General features: G+C 40.3%; 1 protein-coding gene across 1 annotated transcript in view; it reads left to right on the forward strand.

Annotated features, from left to right (window-relative positions):
• si:ch211-235m3.5 (BICD family-like cargo adapter 1) overlaps positions 1-13,127 on the forward strand; it is a 64,778-nt gene extending 51,651 nt beyond the window's left edge. The window contains exons 6-10 of the mRNA XM_034169282.1: positions 3,627-3,791; positions 6,171-6,248; positions 6,540-6,652; positions 6,977-7,097; positions 11,932-13,127. Of these exons, the coding sequence (XP_034025173.1) occupies positions 3,627-3,791; positions 6,171-6,248; positions 6,540-6,652; positions 6,977-7,097; positions 11,932-12,174 (720 nt within the window). The 3' untranslated portion in view covers positions 12,175-13,127. The remainder of the gene's footprint in view (positions 1-3,626; positions 3,792-6,170; positions 6,249-6,539; positions 6,653-6,976; positions 7,098-11,931) is intronic.
• The last annotated feature ends 7,884 nt before the right edge of the window (positions 13,128-21,011 follow it).

The raw sequence follows: 21,011 nt of genomic DNA on the forward strand, positions 1-21,011 counted from the left end.
TTTGGTTAAAATTTGAACCATAAGTTAAAAATGTATGCCTCTGGATGACTTGGGTCATATTGCCCGCATATTGGTATGGTGTTAAAGGAAATGTTTTTTTTTTTCTTTTTCCTTTTGGGGCTGTTTTTCCTTTGTTTGCAGAGGATTGAGATGCTTTTTATACAAGCAGTTCTCTTCTGTTTGCAAAGGTTATAACTATGCGTCTGTTACAAAACTTTTAACAGGTGAGTGCTGAACTAATTTTAAAAATGCTTGTCGCTGTTCAGCTTTATTTTGTTTATCGGTTTAAAAGTTATCGGACAAAAATTAATCGGAAGATAATTGGTCCGATAATGGTTTTTAAAGTTATCTAAAAAGATAATCCGATACTGAAAACATTATCTTCGATAATTATCTGTTATCGGATTATTGGAAGTGTGCCCACCACTGCCTGTGACTCACGTAATAGCACGAACTGTGTTGTGCTGGAGAGTAAACTCGTCTTTAACGGGTGCAGACAGGACGCCAGAGAGTCGCCGGTGTGTGCTATTGCGCACAGAGAATTTTGAAATGTTCAAAAAACTTTCACTCACAAATGTCGTACTGTGTGATACGATCTGCAGCTTGTCAAGTGGAGTAAAGAAGTGAACAGATCAAGTGGTGACGTCAGCGGTTCGCATCAGAGCGCAGCTCGTCTGAAGGATTATAACAAGAAGTTAAATCTGTTATAAACATACTTTAACAGCTGCAGACAAGAAGGAAAGAACACACAACTGTTTTATCAAGCCATGACGATGTAAACATGAAAAATAATTACCTTTTTAGACAGCTCAAAATACTTTCTGCAGCGTGTTAGGCGAGTGGGCTTGTGTGCGCATGAACGGCTCCAGCTGCAGCCTCTTCTATGATTCAGGAAGTGATTAGAGCCGTTTTCAACGGCCAATTTGCATAAAAAAAAGATTAATCCACCACAAAATAATTATTTTATATACGCAGTGTCCAGCGCAGAGCGAGTGGCAGCTGGTAGAACAAAGAACGGTGTCCAGCTGTGAACACAGTGGGTGGGATCATCACGACAACGTTTGTGCTATTGCGTGAGTCACAGGCACGCTCGTGTCAGTGCACCTTTACTTTGATGATGCTCAAATTTCCTGACGCAATCAGATTTTTTTCAAAATCTTTTTGTTTTCTCTGATTTATTATGCTATGGATGTGAGAGATATTCATGTCCTGCTAAATTACAGCGTTTTATATATTAAAGTGGTTATTCTGAATGATGCAGGTGACGAGAGCAGTAGGTGTTTAAAAAAAAAAGTCTAATCACATTTGTGATGAGTACCAGTCATCCCTATTTTCACTTATCTGAGAAATTACCCATTTCTGTGCTTGTTAATTTGCTCTAGATTCTTTTAGATATGACAACAGGAGGTAGTTGAAAACAGTGATTGCCAAAGTGTGGGCCGCAGACCCCTAATGGACCATGAAAGTGCTGTAGCGGAGCCTTGGGATGTCATTAAATAAAAATAAATCAATTAAAGCTTCTTTAATTTTTAGTTTTGCAATGAAGTATTAAAATAGCCCCAAAATGTTTAGAAATGCTAATTACATTAAAGTATAAAACACTGAAAGTGTCACCAAAAAAAAAAAAAAAAAAAAGAACCAACCAAAAGAACAAGTGAAAACTCGAGATATTTAAAATCCATCATCATCTTCTTCTTTGTGTTTCGGCTGTTCCCGTTAGGGGTCGCCACAGCAGATCAGTCGTTTCCATCTCACCCTGTCCACTGTATCTTCCTCTGTCACACCAACCACCTGCATGTCCTCCCTCAGCACATCCATGAACCTCCTCTTTGGCCTCCCTCTTCTCCTCCTGCCTGGTGGCTCCATCTTCAGCTTCCTTCTCCCTATATACCCTGGGTCCCTCCTCTGCACATGTCCAAACCATGTCAATCTCGCCTCTCTGACTTTGTCTCCAAACCGTCCCATCTGAGCTGTCCCTCTGATATGTTCCTTCCTAATCTTGTCCATTCTTCAAAGAGAATCTCAACATCTTCAGCTCTGCCACCTCCAGCTCTGCCTCCTGTCTTTTTGTTAGTGCCACCGTCTCTAAACCGTACAACATAGCTGGTCTCACTACTGTCTTGTAAACTTTCCCCTTCACTCTTGCTGATATTCTTCGGTCACAAATCACTCCTGCCGCCTTTCTCCACCCACTCCACCCTGCCTGCACTCTCTTCTTCACCTCTCTACCACACTCTCCATTACTTTGAACAGTTGACCCCAAATATTTAAACTCATCTACTTTCACCACTTCTACTCCTTGTAACTGCACTTTTCCACTGGGCTCCCTCACATTCACACACATGTACTCAGTCTTGCTTCTACTTTTCATTCCCCTTCTCTCCAAAGCATATCTCCACCTCTCCAGACTAGACTCAACTTGCTCTCACTACAGATCACAATGTCATCTGCTAACTTCATGCTGTGGCTGATCAACTTTATGCCTCTGTAGTTACTGCAGCTCTGCACATCACCCTTGTTCTTGAAAATAGGAACCAGCACACTTCGTCTCCACTCCTCAGGCATCCTCTCACATTCCAAGATTTTATTAAACAACCTGGTTACAAACTCTACTGCCATCTCTCCTAGACATTTCCATGCCTCCACTGTAATGTCATCTGGACCAACTGCCTTTCCACTCTTCATCCTCTTTATAGCAGCCCTCACTTCTTCCTTACTAATCTCTTGTACTTCCTGATTTACTCTCACCACATCATCCAGCTTTTTCTCTCTCTCATTTTCTTTATTCATCAGCTCTTCAAAATATTCCCTCCACCTTCTCAGCACACACTCCTCACTTGTCAGCACATTACCATGTGCATCTTTTACCACCCTAACCTGCTGCACATCCTTTCCAGCTCTGTCCCTTTGTCTGGCCAATCGGTACAAGTCTTTTTCTCCTTCCTTACTATTCAACGTCTTGTACAGCTCGTGATATGCCTTTTCCTTTGCTTTTGCCAGTTCTCTTTTCGCCTTATGCGGCATCTCCTTGTACTCCTGTCTACTTTCTTCATCTCTCCGACTATCCCAAAACTTTTTCGCCACCCTCTTTCTCCTTATGCTTTCCTGGACCAATCCATCATCTAAAAAATGAAATTTTACTGAAATGTAGCTGGTTTGATGATATCATCCTGTAGTGAGTGTAATTATATATTTTGACTAGAAATTAAGACAAATCCAAAGAGGTTGAGTTTTTATATTTTAACAAGCTGTATTTGTAAACATGACTTCTTGTTGGACCAGAATCATAATGTAATGTTTTGGGCTGGTGGAGGCGATGAGGTCACGGCTGTACCACCCACACTGTAAATACATGATGTCATAGCTGGTGATATGACTGGGGGATGGGGGGGCAGTGTAAACATTTATCTTCTCTTTAAACCAGTTTCATTCTCAAGGCCAGCTCAGTGTTAGAGGAAACATCAACGGCCTTAATATAGATTAAATACACAGTTTTATCCTCCAAGCAATAATTATGGTGTTGTTAAAGTAACTTTACCATTAATTAATAAAACTCATATGTTTCCAGCAGCTTTAAAGCTAATAACTAATATTAAACCACCTGCCACCTCTCTTCTTCCGCTCAGATAACGCAGGACATCGAGTCTATCCTTCAGCTGCTTCTCACGCTGACCGCTGAACGGAACGGTATCGAGGGGTCAGAGGTCACGGAGCAGCAGGAGGGGCTGCAGGCTAAACTGCGTCAGCTGAAAGGCATGGCTCAAACCCTGGCACAGGCATCCAGTCCCCAGGTGAGTAAGAAAACAGGGTAGGAAGTGAACACAAAAATTTGACACATTTCTAGATCGCAAAATCAAAAAGATACTGTAAAATGACACCATAGTGTTTAAATGTAACACATTTCCAAAGGAATATTTATGGATTATGTCTTTGTGTGGATGAGCATGTGGTGTTTTGTATTGTCATATCCTGCAGGTGGTTGTACATAATGTCTCCTTTTACTAAAGGAGGTCGAGGGGAGAGCGTACATTAATAGAAATCTGTGCTTCTCATTGCACCACTGGAAAATATCTAATTCTAAAAAACCCACAGTGGCACTCACTGGAGTGTAGACTTTTGCATTGAATGTTGGCTCCACACCTTTATGTGGCTATGATTTGGTCTCTTTTCCAGGATGGACCAAGAAATTTAGTTTTGTCAATTTTGTTGCAATAAATATTCTACCTCCCCCCCTCAATTTTTCCAAATCTGCAACCATATCCCAGTATCAATGGTTTCCATATTTTGGCCTTAGATTATGGATTATGGAGTAAATCAGTAAGTAAAGCAATGAATAAGGATATTTGCCTGAATATATGACAGTATCCCCCACCCCTTGAAAATACACCAGAAAGACACTGGATCATCTAGAACTTTTATATGTCACATACATCCACAACAGTAGGTGGCGGTGAATACTTGTGGAATGAGTATGCCCCTCAGAACTATCTTTATGGCTGTTTTGATATGCACACAAAGTAGCTTAGCATAGGTACTTCCTTGGGATGAGAAGTTGTACTACCAATATGTAGACACGGGTTTGATTCACTATTACACTACCTGTCTGTGTCCTTCGACAAGACATTTGATTAGCGTTGTCTCAGTTCAGACAGCTGTAAAAGCTTAGCTGAGGAAGTAACCTGTGTCACACTGGCCTCTCATCCAGCTGGAGTGGATTCATGCTAAGGCATCTGGGAATTAGCACTGGCACCATTATGTCGTCAGGCATATGTAGAACATCTAGAACATGCTATTCTGGCTTTTCTGTTTCTTTGTTTCTTCAGCTTGGTAAAACTTTTTAAAAACCTTGCAACTGTTAGAATGGCCTAAGCAGTGGGTCACCCCTCTGAGTCTGGTCTGCTTGAGGTTTCTTCCTCAACATTATTACAGGGAGTTTTTCCTTACCACTGTTGCCTGTGTGCTTGCTCAGGGGGCTTTGGTAAGGTTAGACCTTACTTGCTTGAAGGGCTTTTGCTGTGATTTGGTGCTGTATAAATAAAATAAATTGAAATCTGGGACAAAGCAGCTCCTACCGTCTCCCCACAGTGGATGCACATAGGTGATGCTTCCTGGACGCCTCGCTGGAGAGGCGTTCCGGGCACGTCCTTTGGGAGGAGACCTCGGGGAAGACCCAGGACATGCTGGAGGGACTACGTCTCTCGGCTGGCTTGGGAACGCCTCGGGGTTGCCCCGGAGGAGTTGGGGGAGGTGTGTGTGGATCGGGAGGTCTGGGCAGCTTTGTTTGAGCTACTGCCCCCACAACCCAACTCCGGATAAAGCGGAAGAAAATGGATGGATGCACATAATTCTATTTTTGCTGATCAAAGTGCCTCAAGAGAGTTTTATGTTAATAGAGCAGCAGAATCACACCATGTCATGTGCTTTTTACTTCCCATTTTTCTTCTGTTGGATCCGATTCCATAACAAGGAGTGCTGGTGCATACACAATACAAAACTGCACCGCTTTGTGTTCCTGCTGGCCATGAAAACAGTTCAAGATTGTTTCAGAACTTTTTTAATATCTCCATAGTCACTTAGCTCGTCTATTTATCGGAAATCTTTGAGGAGCTTTTGGACATTTGTCCAGAGATACGACATGATGATGTGATGAGCCAAAGTAGGCCAGTTTGCCCCATTTACCAAAATATGTTTATAATATCTCTATAAATATGTCTACCAAAATATGTCTTGATGCAAAATGTCTTGAAAAATGGGGGTTGTCTTATAATCAGGGTTGTTATATTCAGCACATTATGGTAATTATGAAGACATTATGTGACTGTCTTATATGACTGTATGCACTATAATATAATATGTTCCCTTCTAGTTAATTTATTTTGCAGTTGGACCATCTTCTTCCTGACAACAAACCAATTGGCGTCATGTCAAATCGTTTAGTTTGCATCGAGTCTGTGTCACTGTTTGTTTGTTTATCTTTTACAAATCAGTGAAACTCTAACTTGGAATTAAATGGTGACATACATTATTCTAGCTCAGCCCCCCCCCACCCCCCCCCCCCCCGGCTTTCTCCTGGAGAACAATACAAATTGGTCATCCCGACAGAAAGTCCTTGTTGTGTAAATTTCAATGAAACACATGGCTGACACCTGATCTGTTTGTCTGCTTCACAGGAGCTGAGTCGATCTTTTGTTGACACGACGGGCGATCAGTGTGAGAATCAGAGTGACACACAGGAGCTGAGGGATCAGGTAACCAAGTGATGAACAAACACATCCATCAGTGAGGGCGGTGTGCTCCTAAAGGCCCATTCTTAATGGATTTAGCTGCAAATATAGTGACTTTAGCACTGTAACAGTAATCTGATCCACTGGTAACCAGATTCACTCCCGCCTGAGTGAGTATCTGTGTGCACAGTAACTCAGAAAGTAGAGGGTGGATTTGAGTGAAAGTTTCTGGGGGAAATGAAGAGAGTGGATTTAATTTTGATGAGTAAATGTAGGCTTTAGCATGAATGCGATGTGCTTGTGTTCCTCCTGCAGAATGTTCTCCTTCAGCAGGAGAACTCTGTGCTGAGGCAGAAGCTGCAGAGTCTACAGGAGGAAGCTGACGTTGTCCTGCAGGCCATCAGAGATCGAGATGAAGCCATTGCCAAGTGAGTGGCTCTTGATTGTCCCCCGCCATCCAGAATCTTGACCTTAAACATTACATTACATCTGTCCATGTGTCCCTCCACTTTCATATCAGATACACATGCTCTTTGGACTAAATCTTTGACATGTTTGCAGGTGAGTGCTCTGTGACCTCTGTGACCTAGTTTACAAAAGTAGGTCACAGGTCAAAACCTGTATGTATTAACACTTTGCACAGGCAGACAACACATGAAGAATTCCACTCTTGTACCTGTGCTAAATGTTGTAATGGCTGTATTTCTTCTGATATCTTTGTCGTACGTCTCACTCTTGTGATGTGTTTGTAGGAAAAACCTGATGGAAGCTGAGTTGATTAGAAGTAAAAATGATGTCATGTCGCTGAATAACCAGTTATTGGAAGCCGTCCAACGTAAACTGGAGCTGTCACAGGAACTGGAGGCCTGGCAGGTGGGGTCCTGTTGTATTCTGCAGAAAGAATGTATTTCACAATGCATTCTTTCTCTTCTGAAGCCACTTTTTGTTGTTGTCTGAGAGTCAACGTTTCTGAAAGGCTGCATTCATCAAAACATTTAGCTCAGAAATGTAGATGAAAAATGCATTTTAAGGCAGAGAGTGTACGGCTTGAGATAGAATCTGGCAGAACAGGAGATGGGTGTGTCAGGTTAGTGGTTTCAGTAGCAGGAGGTTTATCTCTGTATTTTTTGGAGTGGTTTTGGACAAATAGCAACAGGGATGTTCCAAATCTTTATTTATTTTTTAGAACTCAGTTTGAACTAAAAGCAGATACACGCTTTCTTGCTTCTTGAACGCTGAAACATTGTTGAAATTTGACACGATTTGTATCGTGCCAAATTTCATGGTAAATGGACTGCATTTACTATGTTTCTGATATATATCAGAAGCTCAAAGCGTTTAACAGTAAGCCCCACATCCACCCATACACACACTCGCATACCGATGTCAGGGTGCTGCCATGCAAGGTGTTCACTGCACACCAGGAGCAACTAGGGGATTAAAGGGCATGTTGCACCATAATCACAACAATTTAGATTTAGGCTGATAGTGACCATCTGGTGATGCACCGGGATTAGTTTGTGCACTTCTGTGACTGGTTTCAAAGTATACGGCATTCACAACAAACAGCTACGGAGACTTCTGAAAACATAGTACTCGTGTGTTTCCAACAGGTGACATGACGGTTAGAAGCGTCCCAGCATGCGCTTGAATGGAATGTCACTGCTAATGTTAAGAACTGAGGCACAGATTAATTCCAAAGTTGCATAAGTGTGATGTTGTGTTATGATGACTCCTTTTTAAGTGATAACTGTTCATTTTGATGCAGTCATGATAAAAGCTGCAGCTCCGAGAAGGTTTAGTGCACCTGCAGAGATTAGTCGTAAACGCAGCCTGTCAATAACAATCTGAGCTCGAGGCTCAGCTTTGTGCATGATTAATTCTAAGAGTTGTTATCAATAAAATGTAAAAAAAAAAAAAAAAAAAAATCTTCCGCCAGGGAAAAAACATCATGGAAACATTCATGTTCACAGTGGCAGTAAAACAGCTGAGAGGAGCAGCGAGCTGTGCAGCACGCTCACACACACATTCCAGCTCCAAATTCACCGACTCTCTCAAAGTAAAAAAAAAAAAGCTTACCAGCTCCACTGAGAAAAAACACAGAAGGGGTGAAAACTGAACTCTCACCTACAATCCCAATTCCAATGAATTGCCACATTTCTCCATGTAACGTGGAGTTGCATCAGGAAGGGCATCCGGCGTAAAACCTGTGCCAATTCAACATGCAGATCCACCTTGGATTTGCTGTGGTGACCCCGAGTGCAAACAAGGGAGCAGCCGAAGGGACTTACTTACAGTCAAATCTATGTGCCCCTAAAGTGCGAGAATGCTTTTGGTGCCAATCAACTTCTAGAGTGCATCGAGAACATTAAAGACTGGATGTCTGCAAACTTCCTACTCTTTAATGAAAAGAAAACTGAAGTTCTTCTGGTCGGGCCAAGTAAAGCAGGTAGTTGTGGTTCAATAAACCTTGGACCATTGACACAATGCATTAAATCTACTGTTTGCAACCTTGGTGTGAGAATGGATGAAGATTTTAGATTTTTCATTTTGAAATGGATGCCTGCAACACATTTCAAAAAAGCTGGGACAGTGGTATATTTACCACTGTGTTACATCACCTTTCCTTCTAACAACACTCAATAAGCATTTGGGAACTGAGGACACTCATGACTGGGTATAAAAGGAGCATCCCCAAAAGTCTCAGCTGTTCACAAGCAAAGATGGGGCGAGGATCACCACTTTGTGAACAACTGCATGAAAAAAATAGTCCAACAGTTTAAGAACAATATTTTTCAACGTTCAGTTGCAAGGAATTTGGGGATTCCATCATCTACACTCCATAATATAATCAGAAGATTCAGAGAATCTGGAGAACTTTCTACACATATGGAGGCACATAGATTTGACTGTCATCAGCATAAAGGTGAAATGACACCCCAAATCTATGAAAAACTGATCCCAGCGGAAGCAAATACAATGAAAAAAGAAGTGGCCCAAGAATGGATCCTTGTGGGACACAACATGATAGAGGAGTTGTGGAGGAAACAAAATCTCCAAGTCTTACACAAAAACTCCTATCCGTTAAGTACAACCCCTGGCAAAAATTATGGAATTACCGGCCTCGGAGGATGTTCATTCAGTTGTTTAATTTTGTAGAAAAAAAGCAGATCACAGACATGACACAAAAGTAAAGTCATTTCAAATGGCAACTTTCTGGCTTTAAGAAACACTATAAGAAATCAGGAAGAAAAAAATTGTGGCAGTCAACGGTTACTTTTTTAGACCAAGCAGAGGGAAAAAAATATGGAATCATTCAATTCTGAGGAAAAAATTATGAAATCATGAAAAACAAAAGAACGCTCCAACACATCACTAGTATTTTGTTGCACCACCTCTGGCTTTTATAACAGCTTGCAGTCTCTCAGGCATGGACTTAATGAGTGACAAACAGTACTCTTCATCAATCTGGCTACAACTTTCTCTGATTGCTGTTGCCAGATCAGCTTTGCAGGTTGGAGCCTTGTCATGGACCATTTTCTTCAACTTCCAAAGATTTTCAATTGGATTAAGATCCGGACTATTTGCAGGCCATGACATTGACCCTATGTGTCTTTTTTGCAAGGAATGTTTTCACAGTTTTTGCTCTATGGCAAGATGCATCATCATCTTGAAAAATGATTTCATCATCCCCAAACATCCTTTCAATTGATGGGATAAGAAAAGTGTCCAAAATATCAACGTAAACTTGTACATTTATTGATGATGTAATGACAGCCATCTCCCCAGTGCCTTTACCTGACATGCAGTCCCATATCATCAATGACTGTGGAAATTTACATGTTCTCTTCAGGCAGTCATCGTCACCTTGCCCAATGCAGACTCGAGATTCATCACTGAATATGACTTTCATCCAGTCGTCCACAGTCCACGATTGCTTTTCCTTAGCCCATTGTAACCTTGTTTTTTCTGTTTAGGTGTTAATGATGGCTTTCATTTAGCTTTTCTGTATGTAAATCCCATTTCCTTTAGGTGGTTTCTTACAGTTCGGTCACAGACGTTGACTCCAGTTTCCTCCCATTCGGTCCTCATTTGTTTTGTTGTGCATTTTCGATTTTTGAGACATATTGCTTTAAGTTTTCTGTCTTGACGCTTTGATGTCTTCCTTGGTCTACCAGTATGTTTGCCTTTAACAACCTTCCCATGTTTGTATTTGGTCCAGAGTTTAGACACAGCTGACTGTGAACAACCAACATCTTTTGCACCATTGCATGATGATTTACCCTCTTTTAAGAGTTTGATAATCCTCTCCTTTGTTTCAATTGACATCTCTCGTGTTGGAGCCATGATTCATGTCAGTCCACTTGGTGCAACACCTCTCCAAGGTGTGATCACTCCTTTTTAGATGCAGACTAACGAGCAGATCTGATTTGATGCAGGTGTTAGTTTTGGGGATCAAAATTTACAGGATGATTCCATTAATTTATTCCTCAGAATTGAGTGAGTCCATTTTTTTTTTTTCCCCTCTGCTTGGTCTAAAAAAGTAACCGTTACTGACTGCCACAATTATTTTTCCTGATTTCTTATAGTGTTTCTTAAAGCCAGAAAGTTGCCATTTGAAATTACTTTAGTTTTGTGTCATGTCTGTGATCTGCTTTTTTTTACTACAAAATTAAACAACTGAATGAACATCCTCCGAGGCCGGTGATTCCATAATTATTGCCAGGGGTTGTAGGATTTGAACCATTCTAGAACATAGCCCTGAATGCCGACCACGTTGTTAAGGCTATCCAGGAGGATCTCATGATCCACTGTGTCGAACACAGCGGTCAGATCCAACAACACCAAAACAACAGTGTGACCAGAATCAGTGGACACCAACATGTCATTAAAAACCCTCATCAAAGCTGACTCGGTACTATGAAAATTCTTAAAACCTGATTGAAAGACCTCAGGGCTCTCATGCTCATCTAAAAAAGCTTTCAACTGATTAAAAACAATTTTCTCCAACACTTTTGACAAAAATGGTCATTTAGAAATAGGGCGAAAGTTGGATAGATCACTAGCATCAAGACCAACCTTCTTTATTAACGGTTGAACAACCGCATGCTTCAGGCAAACAGGCAGTACCCCATTTTTGAAGCTTCCATTAACACAGTGTAGGACAGAGGAAGCCGTTGTGGGAAACACTTCTTTGAACAGACACGAAGGAATAGGATCATTGGGTGAGCCAGCAGGCTTCATCTGACACACCACTTTTTCTAAACAGGAGAGTGTCACAGGTTCAAACTGATACAGCATGGCTTTACAAGTGACAGAATCAAACACATCAACAGATTGAGGGCTGATAAGGGCCCTAGTTGACACAACCTTGTTGATGAAAAAAAATTTAAGAAGTTTTCACACACCACAGGTGAGGCTTCAATGCTCTCAGGCTGGGGAACATTAAGAGCCATATTCACCATGTTAAAAAGAACACAAGGGTTGTGTCTATTAGCTGTAACCATATCAGCAAAATACAGAGCCTTAGCAGATTTTACACATTTCTGATAGCTGGACCAACATTCCTTGAACATTTGAAAGGAACTTTGCAGCTTATCCTTTTTCCATTTTCGCTCAGCTCTCCTGCACTCGCGTCTTGCAGCACGAGTAGATTCATTTAGCCAAGGCTCAGATCATGCGGCTCATTTTGTGTGTTTTACCGTAGGATGACATCCAGATCATCATCAACCAGCAGCTCCGGTCCCAGCAGCAGTCAGAGCAACTTCAGAAGATGCCCGCATCCAATGGCATCTCCTTCTTCCGACGGCCCAACAAGTCAGCCTCCACCTGGAGGATCCAGACCTTCTCCACTCCTCACATGTGGAGTTCGGACGCCAGTTCGGACAAACCGCAGTCACAGTGGAGGGACTGGTTACGCCGTGGCAAAGGAGCTCCTCATGACAAGTAACGGAGAGCATTTCATGACCAGCCAGCTGAGAAGCACTTTTGAATCTGTGACGAACAACAAGGCCACTACGAACAAAGACTCGCCAATCACCAAATAAGCACTTCCATACATTTCACTGAGAGGGCGGAGCCTCTGTGACCTCACCTGTGGGAACACTAAAATGTTCACGCACTTATTGTAAATATTGTGACTTGTTGTTGTTTATACACACAGTGGGTGTAGATACGTAAAAGGTAGCATCAAATATTTGTTCTGATTATTTGCAGAGAGAAAACTCATAGGTCAAGAAACTACAATTATATTTTATTTTTTATTGTTTGTTTTTTTTGGCAGTTGTACTAAAATTGTCTTGTTGAAAAATGTCAACTTACACGTTTTTTTCCTATTGACTGTATAAGAAATGTTAAAAGCTGTGTAGAGAAAGTTTAGTTTTTAAATCTATTTATTTGGTTTCTTCCTAAAGACTGTGTGTGTGTGTGTGTGTGTGTGTGTGTGTGTGTGTGTGTGTGTGTGTGTGTGTGTGTGTGTGTGTGTGTGTGTGTTGCTGCTGCGAAACTGTGTTCAGAACCTCAGTTTCAAACTTGCAGCTCTTGTTGCTGGTTTAATGCACCTGAAATGAGTTCTGTGAGATACATATATATACAAATATTGGAGATACTCACAAGCGGCATGTGCAGTGCCATTTAGAAGATATTTGTCACCCATATTCCACTGTCATTTCTTTCTCTAAAGTCTTATGAAATACATCAGCTAAAACGTGCAACTGCAGAAAGCTGATTGCAAAACATTTTAGTCTTGTCTGTAAAGTATTGATAAAATTAATAACAGTCAAAAATTGTTCAATAATGTCAAATTCAATTTGGAGCTAGAAGGTGCTCAGAGCGTGCATAAAACTTCTGAATCCAAAATATGTCCTGGATCAAATTCAAAATAAAATCTTTCATTTTCAAGGATGTTATCAATCTGCTCATTAAATTTCATCAGCATCTTCTCCCCCGACCTTATCCCAGATATGCGGTTGAAGATGTACAGTTGTGCTCAAACGTTTACATACCCTCGCATAGTTTTTGCTTTTTTGGCCATTTTTAAGAGAATATGAATGACAACACAACTTTTTTTTTTCCACTCATGGTTAGTGGTTAGGTGAAGCCATTTATTGTCAAACTGTTTCCTCTTTTTAAATCAAAATGACAAGAGAACTACCCAAATGACCCTGATCCAAAGTTTACATACCCCTGTTCTATTGCCCCTTTAACATCAAAGACAGCTTGGAGTATTTTGTGGTAGTTTTGGACGAGGCTCTTTGATGGTAAAGCTGCCACTGAATATGTCTTGGACTTTATTTACATTAATTTACAAAGAAATACAAACAGTATGGCACTCTATGGTATATCTGCATGGAATAGACAGTTCTCAAAAACTGAGTGACTGTGCAAGAAGAAGAGTGAGGAAAGCCACCAAGACACCCAGACAACCCAGAAGAAGTTACAGGCTTATGTGGCTGTGATTGGAGAAATTATGCACAGTGCAAGCTTTGCATTTTGTATCACCAGTTATCCATCTTCATGATGAAGTGGTATAGAGGAGGATTTTCTTAAAAACAAGACCTGAAAGTTTAGCTACAAATTGCCAGAAGGTACATCTAAGATACAGGCCTGGATTTGATCTGTTTTGGTGAAAGAAAATCCTCCTCTGCTCTACTCCACTATGAAGCTAAGAGTAGTGCAAAGCTTGCACTGTGCACAATTTCTCCAATCACAGCCACATGCAGTAGTGTTCAGGATAATAGTGTGGCATTCAGTCAGTGAGTTTGTCAATTTTGTGGAACAAACAGGTGTGAATCAGGTGTCCCCTATTTAAGGATGAAGCCAGCACCTGTTGAACATGCTTTTCACTTTGAAAGCTTGAGGAAAATGGGACGTTCAAGACATTGTTCAGAAGAACAGCGTAGTTTGATTAAAAGTTGATTGGAGAGGGGAAAACTTATACGCCGGTGCAAAAAATTATAGGCTGTTCATCTACAATGATCTCCAATGCTTTAAAATGGACAAAAAAAAAAAAAAAAGACGCGTGGAAGAAAATGGAAAACCACCATCAAAATGGATAGAAGAATAACCAGAATGGCAAATGGCTCACCCATTGATCAGCTCCAGGATGATCAAACAGTCTGGAGTTACCTGTAAGTGCTGTGACAGTTGGAAGACACCTGTGTGAACCTAATTTATCTGCAAGAATCCCCTGCAAAGTCCCTCATAAATAAAAGATGTGCAGAATAGGTTACAATTTGCCAAAGAACACATCAACTGGCCTAAAGAGAAATGGAGGAATATTTTGTGGACTGATGTGAGTAAAATTGTTGTTTTTTGGGTCCAAGGGCCACAGACAGTTTGTGAGACAACCCCCAAACTCTGAATTCAAGCCACAGTTCACAGTGAAGACAGTGAAGCATGGTGGTGTAAGCATCATGATATGGGCATGTTTCTCCTACTATGGTGTTGGGCCTATATATCCCATACCAGGTATCATGGATCAGTTTGGATATGTCAAAATACTTGAAGAGGTCATGTTGCCTTATGCTGAAGAGGACATGCCCTTGAAATGGGTGTTTCAATAAGACAATGACCCCAAGCACACTAGTAAATGAGCAACATCTTGGTTCCAAACCAACAAAATTAATGCCTCACAGATGTGAAGAAATCATGAAAAACTGTGGTTATACAACTAAATACTAGTTTAGTGATTCACAGGATTGCTAAAAAAGCAGTTTGAACATAACAGTTTTGAGTTTGTAGTGTCAACAACAGATGCTACTATTATTGTGAACACCCCCTTTTCTACTTTTTTTTTTACTAATAGCCCAATTTCATAGCCTTAAGAGTGTGCATATCACGAATGCTTGGTCTTGTTGGATTTGTGAGAATCTACTGAATCTACTGGTACCTTGTTTCCCATGTAACAATAAGAAATATACTCAAAACCTGGATTAATCTTTTTAGTCACATAGCACTACTATTATTCTGAACACTACTGTAAGCCCATAACTTCTCCTGGGTGTCTTGGTGGCTTTCCTCACTCTTCTCCTTCTTGCACAGTTACTCAGTTTTTGAGAACTGTCTACTCCATGCAGATTTGCCATAAAGTGCCATACTGTTTGTATGTCTTTGTAATTAATGTAAATAAAGTCCAAGAAGTATTCAGTGGCAGCTTTACCATCAGAGAGCCTCGTCCAAAACTACCACAAAAGACTCCAAGCTGTTGTTGATGTTAAAGGGGGCAATACACAGTATTAAGAACAGGGGTATGTAAACTTTGGATTAGGGTCATTTGGGTAGTTCTCTTGTCATTTTGATTTAAAAAGAGGAAGCACAGTTGTTTGACAATAAATGGCTTGACCCAACCACTAACCATGAGTGAAATAAAAGTTTTTGTGTTGTCATTCATATTCTCTTAAAAATGGCCAAAAAAAGCAAAAATTCTGCGAGGGTATGTAAACTTTTGAGCACACCTGTATATGTATTTCACTACATGAGGAACATTGTTCTGGGTCTCAGTTTGAAAATATATTCTGGATCACCCCCAAAACCGAATCACTTTCCCAGAACATTATATCACCTCACCAGAATGAGGAGAAATCTGTTCAGAATTTTATTTTTTTTTACTTTTACTGATTAAAAATAAATTGACAAATGATACATTTTTGTTGATCAAACACCTGACTCAGAAAGGACAAGAAAAAAAAAAAGGTCTCTTCATGGTCTTTTTAAATAATTAACACTGTCCTCCCCCTGGTTGCACTCAAGAACTGAATGAATGAACAAATCCATGACTGTAATATAAATGTACGGCTATATGGAAAAAAACAACACAAATGCTGGTGAATACATTAAATCCTTGGTGGAGTTAATAATAATTCAGATGAGGTGACCTCAGAAGTGGCAGCTTTTAGGTGCTATCTCCCTTTTAAAGGATTTACAATCTTATATCTCCAATCTGGTACCTAAGATGCTCATTAAAGAGGACATTTTACATTTTTTAACGTAAGTTGTGGTCTTCATTCATTTGGGACTAAAATATAGATACTAAAAGCAAATCACAGCACTCACGACCAAAAAATGCCAAGGTTTTATAGCCAAAAACCAACTAGTATAAAAGAAGTATCTGCACACTTGGATCAATGCAATTCTAATACATCGAGCTATCCATCAAAGGACCTTCATCAGGGTTACTTGGCCTTGTTTTTTTTACTATTCATTTGGGATAAAAAAAATGAATTTAATCAATGCAGTATTAATTTGGAATGAGTTAACTGCCAATGAAATCAAATCAATTTTATTTATATAGCGCCAAATTACAACAAACAGTTGCCCCAAGGCGCTTTATATTGTAAGGCAAGGCCATACAATAATTACGTAAAAACCCCAACGGTCAAAACGACCCCCTGTGAGCAAGCACTTGGCAACAGTGGGAAGGAAAAACTGCCTTTTAACAGGAAGAAACTTCCAGCAGAACCAGGCTCAGGGAGGGGCAGTCCTCTGCTGGGACTTGTTGGGGCTGAGGGAGAGAACCAGGAAAAAGACATGCTGTGGAGGGGAGCAGAGATCAATCATTAATGATTAAATGCAGAGTGGTGCATACAGAGCAAAAAGAGAAAGAAACACTCAGTGCATCATGGGAACCCCCCAGCAGTCTAAGTCTATAGCAGCAAAACTAAGGGATGGTTCAGGGTCACCTGATCCAGCCCTAACTATAAGCTTTAGCAAAAAGGAAAGTTTTAAGCCTAATCTTAAAAGTAGAGAGGGTGTCTGTCTGTCTCCCTGATCTGAATTGTGAGCTGGTTCCACAGGAGAGGAGCCTGAAAGCTGAAGGCTCTGCCTCCCATTCTACTCTTACAAACCCTAGGAACTACAAGTAAGCCTGCAGTCTGAGAGCAAAGCGCTCTATTGGAGTGATATGGTACTACGAGGTCCCTAAGATAAGATGGGACCTGATTATTCAAAACCTTATAAGTAGGAAGAAGAATTTTAAATTCTATTCTAGAATTAACAGGAAGCCAATGAAGAGAGGCCAATATGGGTGAGATATGCTCTCTCCTTCTAGTCCCTGTTAGCACTCTAGCTGCAGCATTTTGAATTAACTGAAGGCTTTTCAGGGAACTTTTAGGACAACCTGATAATAATGAATTACAATAGTCCTGCCTAGAGGAAATAAATGCATGAATTAGTTTTTCAGCATCACTCTGAGACAAGACCTTTCTAATTTTAGAGATATTGCGTAAATGCAAAAAAGCAGTCCTACATATTTGTTTAATATGTGCATTGAATGACATATCCTGATCAAAAATGACTCCAAGATTTCTCACAGTATTACTAGAGGTCAGGGTAATGCCATCCAGAGTAAGGATCTGGTTAGACACCGTGTTTCTAAGATTTGTGGGGCCAAGTACAATAACTTCAGTTTTATCTGAGTTTAAAAGCAGGAAATTAGAGGTCATCCATGTCTTTATGTCTGTAAGACAATCCTGCAGTTTAGCTAATTGGTGTGTGTCCTCTGGCTTCATGGATAGATAAAGCTGGGTATCATCTGCGTAACAATGAAAATTTAAGCAATGCCGTCTAATAATACTGCCTAAGGGAAGCATGTATAAAGTGAATAAAATTGGTCCTAGCACAGAACCTTGTGGAACTCCATAATTAACCTTAGTCTGTGAAGAAGATTCCCCATTTACATGAACAAATTGTAATCTATTAGATAAATATGATTCAAACCACCGCAGCGCAGTGCCTTTAATACCTATGGCATGCTCTAATCTCTGTAATAAAATTTTATGGTCAACAGTATCAAAAGCAGCACTGAGGTCTAACAGAACAAGCACAGAGATGAGTCCACTGTCTGAGGCCATAAGAAGATCATTTGTAACCTTCACTAATGCTGTTTCTGTACTATGATGAATTCTAAAACCTGACTGAAACTCTTCAAATAGACCATTCCTCTGCAGATGATCAGTTAGCTGTTTTACAACTACCCTTTCAAGAATTTTTGAGAGAAAAGGAAGGTTGGAGATTGGCCTATAATTAGCTAAGATAGCTGGGTCAAGTGATGGCTTTTTAAGTAATGGTTTAATTACTGCCACCTTAAAAGCCTGTGGTACATAGCCAACTAATAAAGATAGATTGATCATATTTAAGATCGAAGCATTAAATAATGGTAGGGCTTCCTTGAGCAGCCTGGTAAGAATGGGGTCTAATAGACATGTTGATGGTTTGGAGGAAGTAACTAATGAAAATAACTCAGAACAATCGGAGAGAAAGAGTCTAACCAAATACCGGCATCACTGAAAGCAGCCAAAGATAACAATACGTCTTTGGGATAGTTATGAGTAATTTTTTCTCTAATAGTTAAAATTTTATTAGCAAAGAAAGTCATGAAGTCATTACTAGTTAAAGTTAAAGGAATACTCGGCTCAATAGAGCTCTGACTCTGTCAGTGTGGCTACAGTGCTGAAAAGAAACCTGGGGTTGTTCTTATTTTCTTCAATTAGTGATGAGTAGTAAGATGTCCTAGCTTTACGGAGGGCTTTTTTTATAGAGCGACAGACTCTTTTTCCTGGCTAAGCGAAGATCTTCTAAATTAGTGAGACGCCATTTCCTCTCCAACTTACGGGTTAACTGCTTTAAGCTGTGAGTTTGTGAGTTATACCACGGAGTCAGGCACTTCTGATTTAAAGCTCTCTTTTTCAGAGGAGCTACAGCATCCAAAGTTGTCTTCAATGAGGATGTAAAACTATTGACGAGATACTCTATCTCACTTACAGAGTTTAGGTAGCTACTCTGCACTGTGTTTGTATATGGCATTAGAGAACATAAAGAAGGAATCATATCCTTAAACCTAGTTACAGCGCTTTCTGAAAGACTTCTAGTGTAATGAAACTTATTCCCCACTGCTGGGTAGTCCATCAGAGTAAATGTAAATGTTATTAAGAAATGATCAGACAGAAGGGAGTTTTCAGGGAATACTGTTAAGTCTTCAATTTCCATACCATAAGTCAGAACAAAATCTAAGATATGATTAAAGTGGTGGGTGGACTCATTTACATTTTGAGCAAAGCCAATTGAGTCTAATAATAGATTAAATGCAGTGTTGAGGCTGTCATTCTCAGCATCTGTGTGGATGTTAAAATGGCCCACTATAATTATCTTATCTGAGCTAAGCACTAAGTCAAACAAAAGGTATGAAAATTCACAGAGAAACTCACAGTAACGACCAGGTGGACGATAGATAATAACAAATAAAACTGGTTTTTGGGACTTCCAATTTGGATGGACAAGACTAAGAGTCAAGCTGTCAAATGAATTAAAGCTCTGTCTGGGTTTTTGATTAATTAATAAGCTGGAATGGAAGATTGCTGCTAATCCTCCGCCTCGGCCCGTGCTACGAGCGTTCTGGCAGTTAGTGTGACTCGGGGTTTTGACTCATTTAAACTAACATATTCATCCTGCTGTAACCAGGTTTCTGTTAGGCAGAATAAATCAATATGTTGATCCATTATTATATCATTTACTAACAGGGACTTAGAAGAGAGAGACCTAATGTTTAATAGACCACAATTAACTGTTTTAGTCTGTGGTGCAGTTGGAGGTGCTATATTATTTTTTCTTTTTGAATTTTTATGCTTAAATAGATTTTTGCTGGTTATTGGTGGTCTGGGAGCAAGCACCGTCTCTACGGGGATGGGGTAATGAGGGGATGGCAGTTGGAGAGAAGCTGCAGAGAGGTGTGTAAGACTACAACTCTGCTTCCTGGTCCCAACCCTGGATAGTCACAGTTTGGAGGATTTAAGAAAATTGGCCAGATTTCTAGAAATGAGAGCTGCTCCATCCAAAGTGGGATGGATGCCGTCTCTCCTAACAAGACCAGGTTTTCCCCAGAAGCTTTGCCAATTATCTATGAAGCCCACCTCATTTTTTGGACACCACTCAGACAGCCAGCAATTCAAGGAGAACATGCGGCTAAACATGTCACTCCCGGTCTGATTGGGGAGGGGCCCAGAGAAAACTACAGAGTCCAACATTGTTTTTGCAAAGTTACACACCGATTCAATGTTAATTTTAGTGACCTCCGATTGGCGTAACCGGGTGTCATTACTGCCGACGTGAATGACAGTGGTGCCGCCAGATGGCTCAGAGGCTAAGGTAAGCGCCTAACTTTATAATGTGGTGTTTGAAAAGGTTTTTTGCACTTGATGAGGTGGACATGCACACGTTTACCTCTGTAGCAATCCTGTCCATGTGACCAAACACTTCTCATGACATTTTTGCCTACTGTTAACTTGCCCCTTGCCATTACATTAATTTGGTGATTTGCACGATGTGTTTGTGTTCTAAATAAACACTGCGCAGATTAATTTGACCCAAGTGAAAAGATGAACCACCTTCAAGAAAAAAAAAAAAGAAAGAAAAAACTCTGGGTTGAAAAATGTCAAACCTAAATGTGATACTAAACGGGAGTTGAACAAAATAATTTGGAAAAAGAAAGCAGCACTATTTCAAAAGTTGTTTGGCTCCTGTTTGTAAGACATTTTGGGATTTCTCAACACTGCATAAAATATAACCAACTGGTGGCCACCACAGCTTTGGAAATGAAAGAAGCTCATATGGCAAGACTCTTAGTGTCACATGTAAAGAAGCAGCGCCAAAGCAGACACCTTTCTTTCCCTGAATTCAGACAAAATCCTTTTGACATTGTGTGGAGGTATGTCCATGTTATTAATAGTTTTACAACGTAACCACTGTGAAACAATCAGAAAACAACTGATTTCTGTTTAACAGATCACCCCACCT

This window comes from Thalassophryne amazonica, chromosome 4 (assembly GCF_902500255.1).
Source record: "Thalassophryne amazonica chromosome 4, fThaAma1.1, whole genome shotgun sequence".
NCBI classification, from domain to species: Eukaryota; Metazoa; Chordata; class Actinopteri; order Batrachoidiformes; family Batrachoididae; genus Thalassophryne; species Thalassophryne amazonica.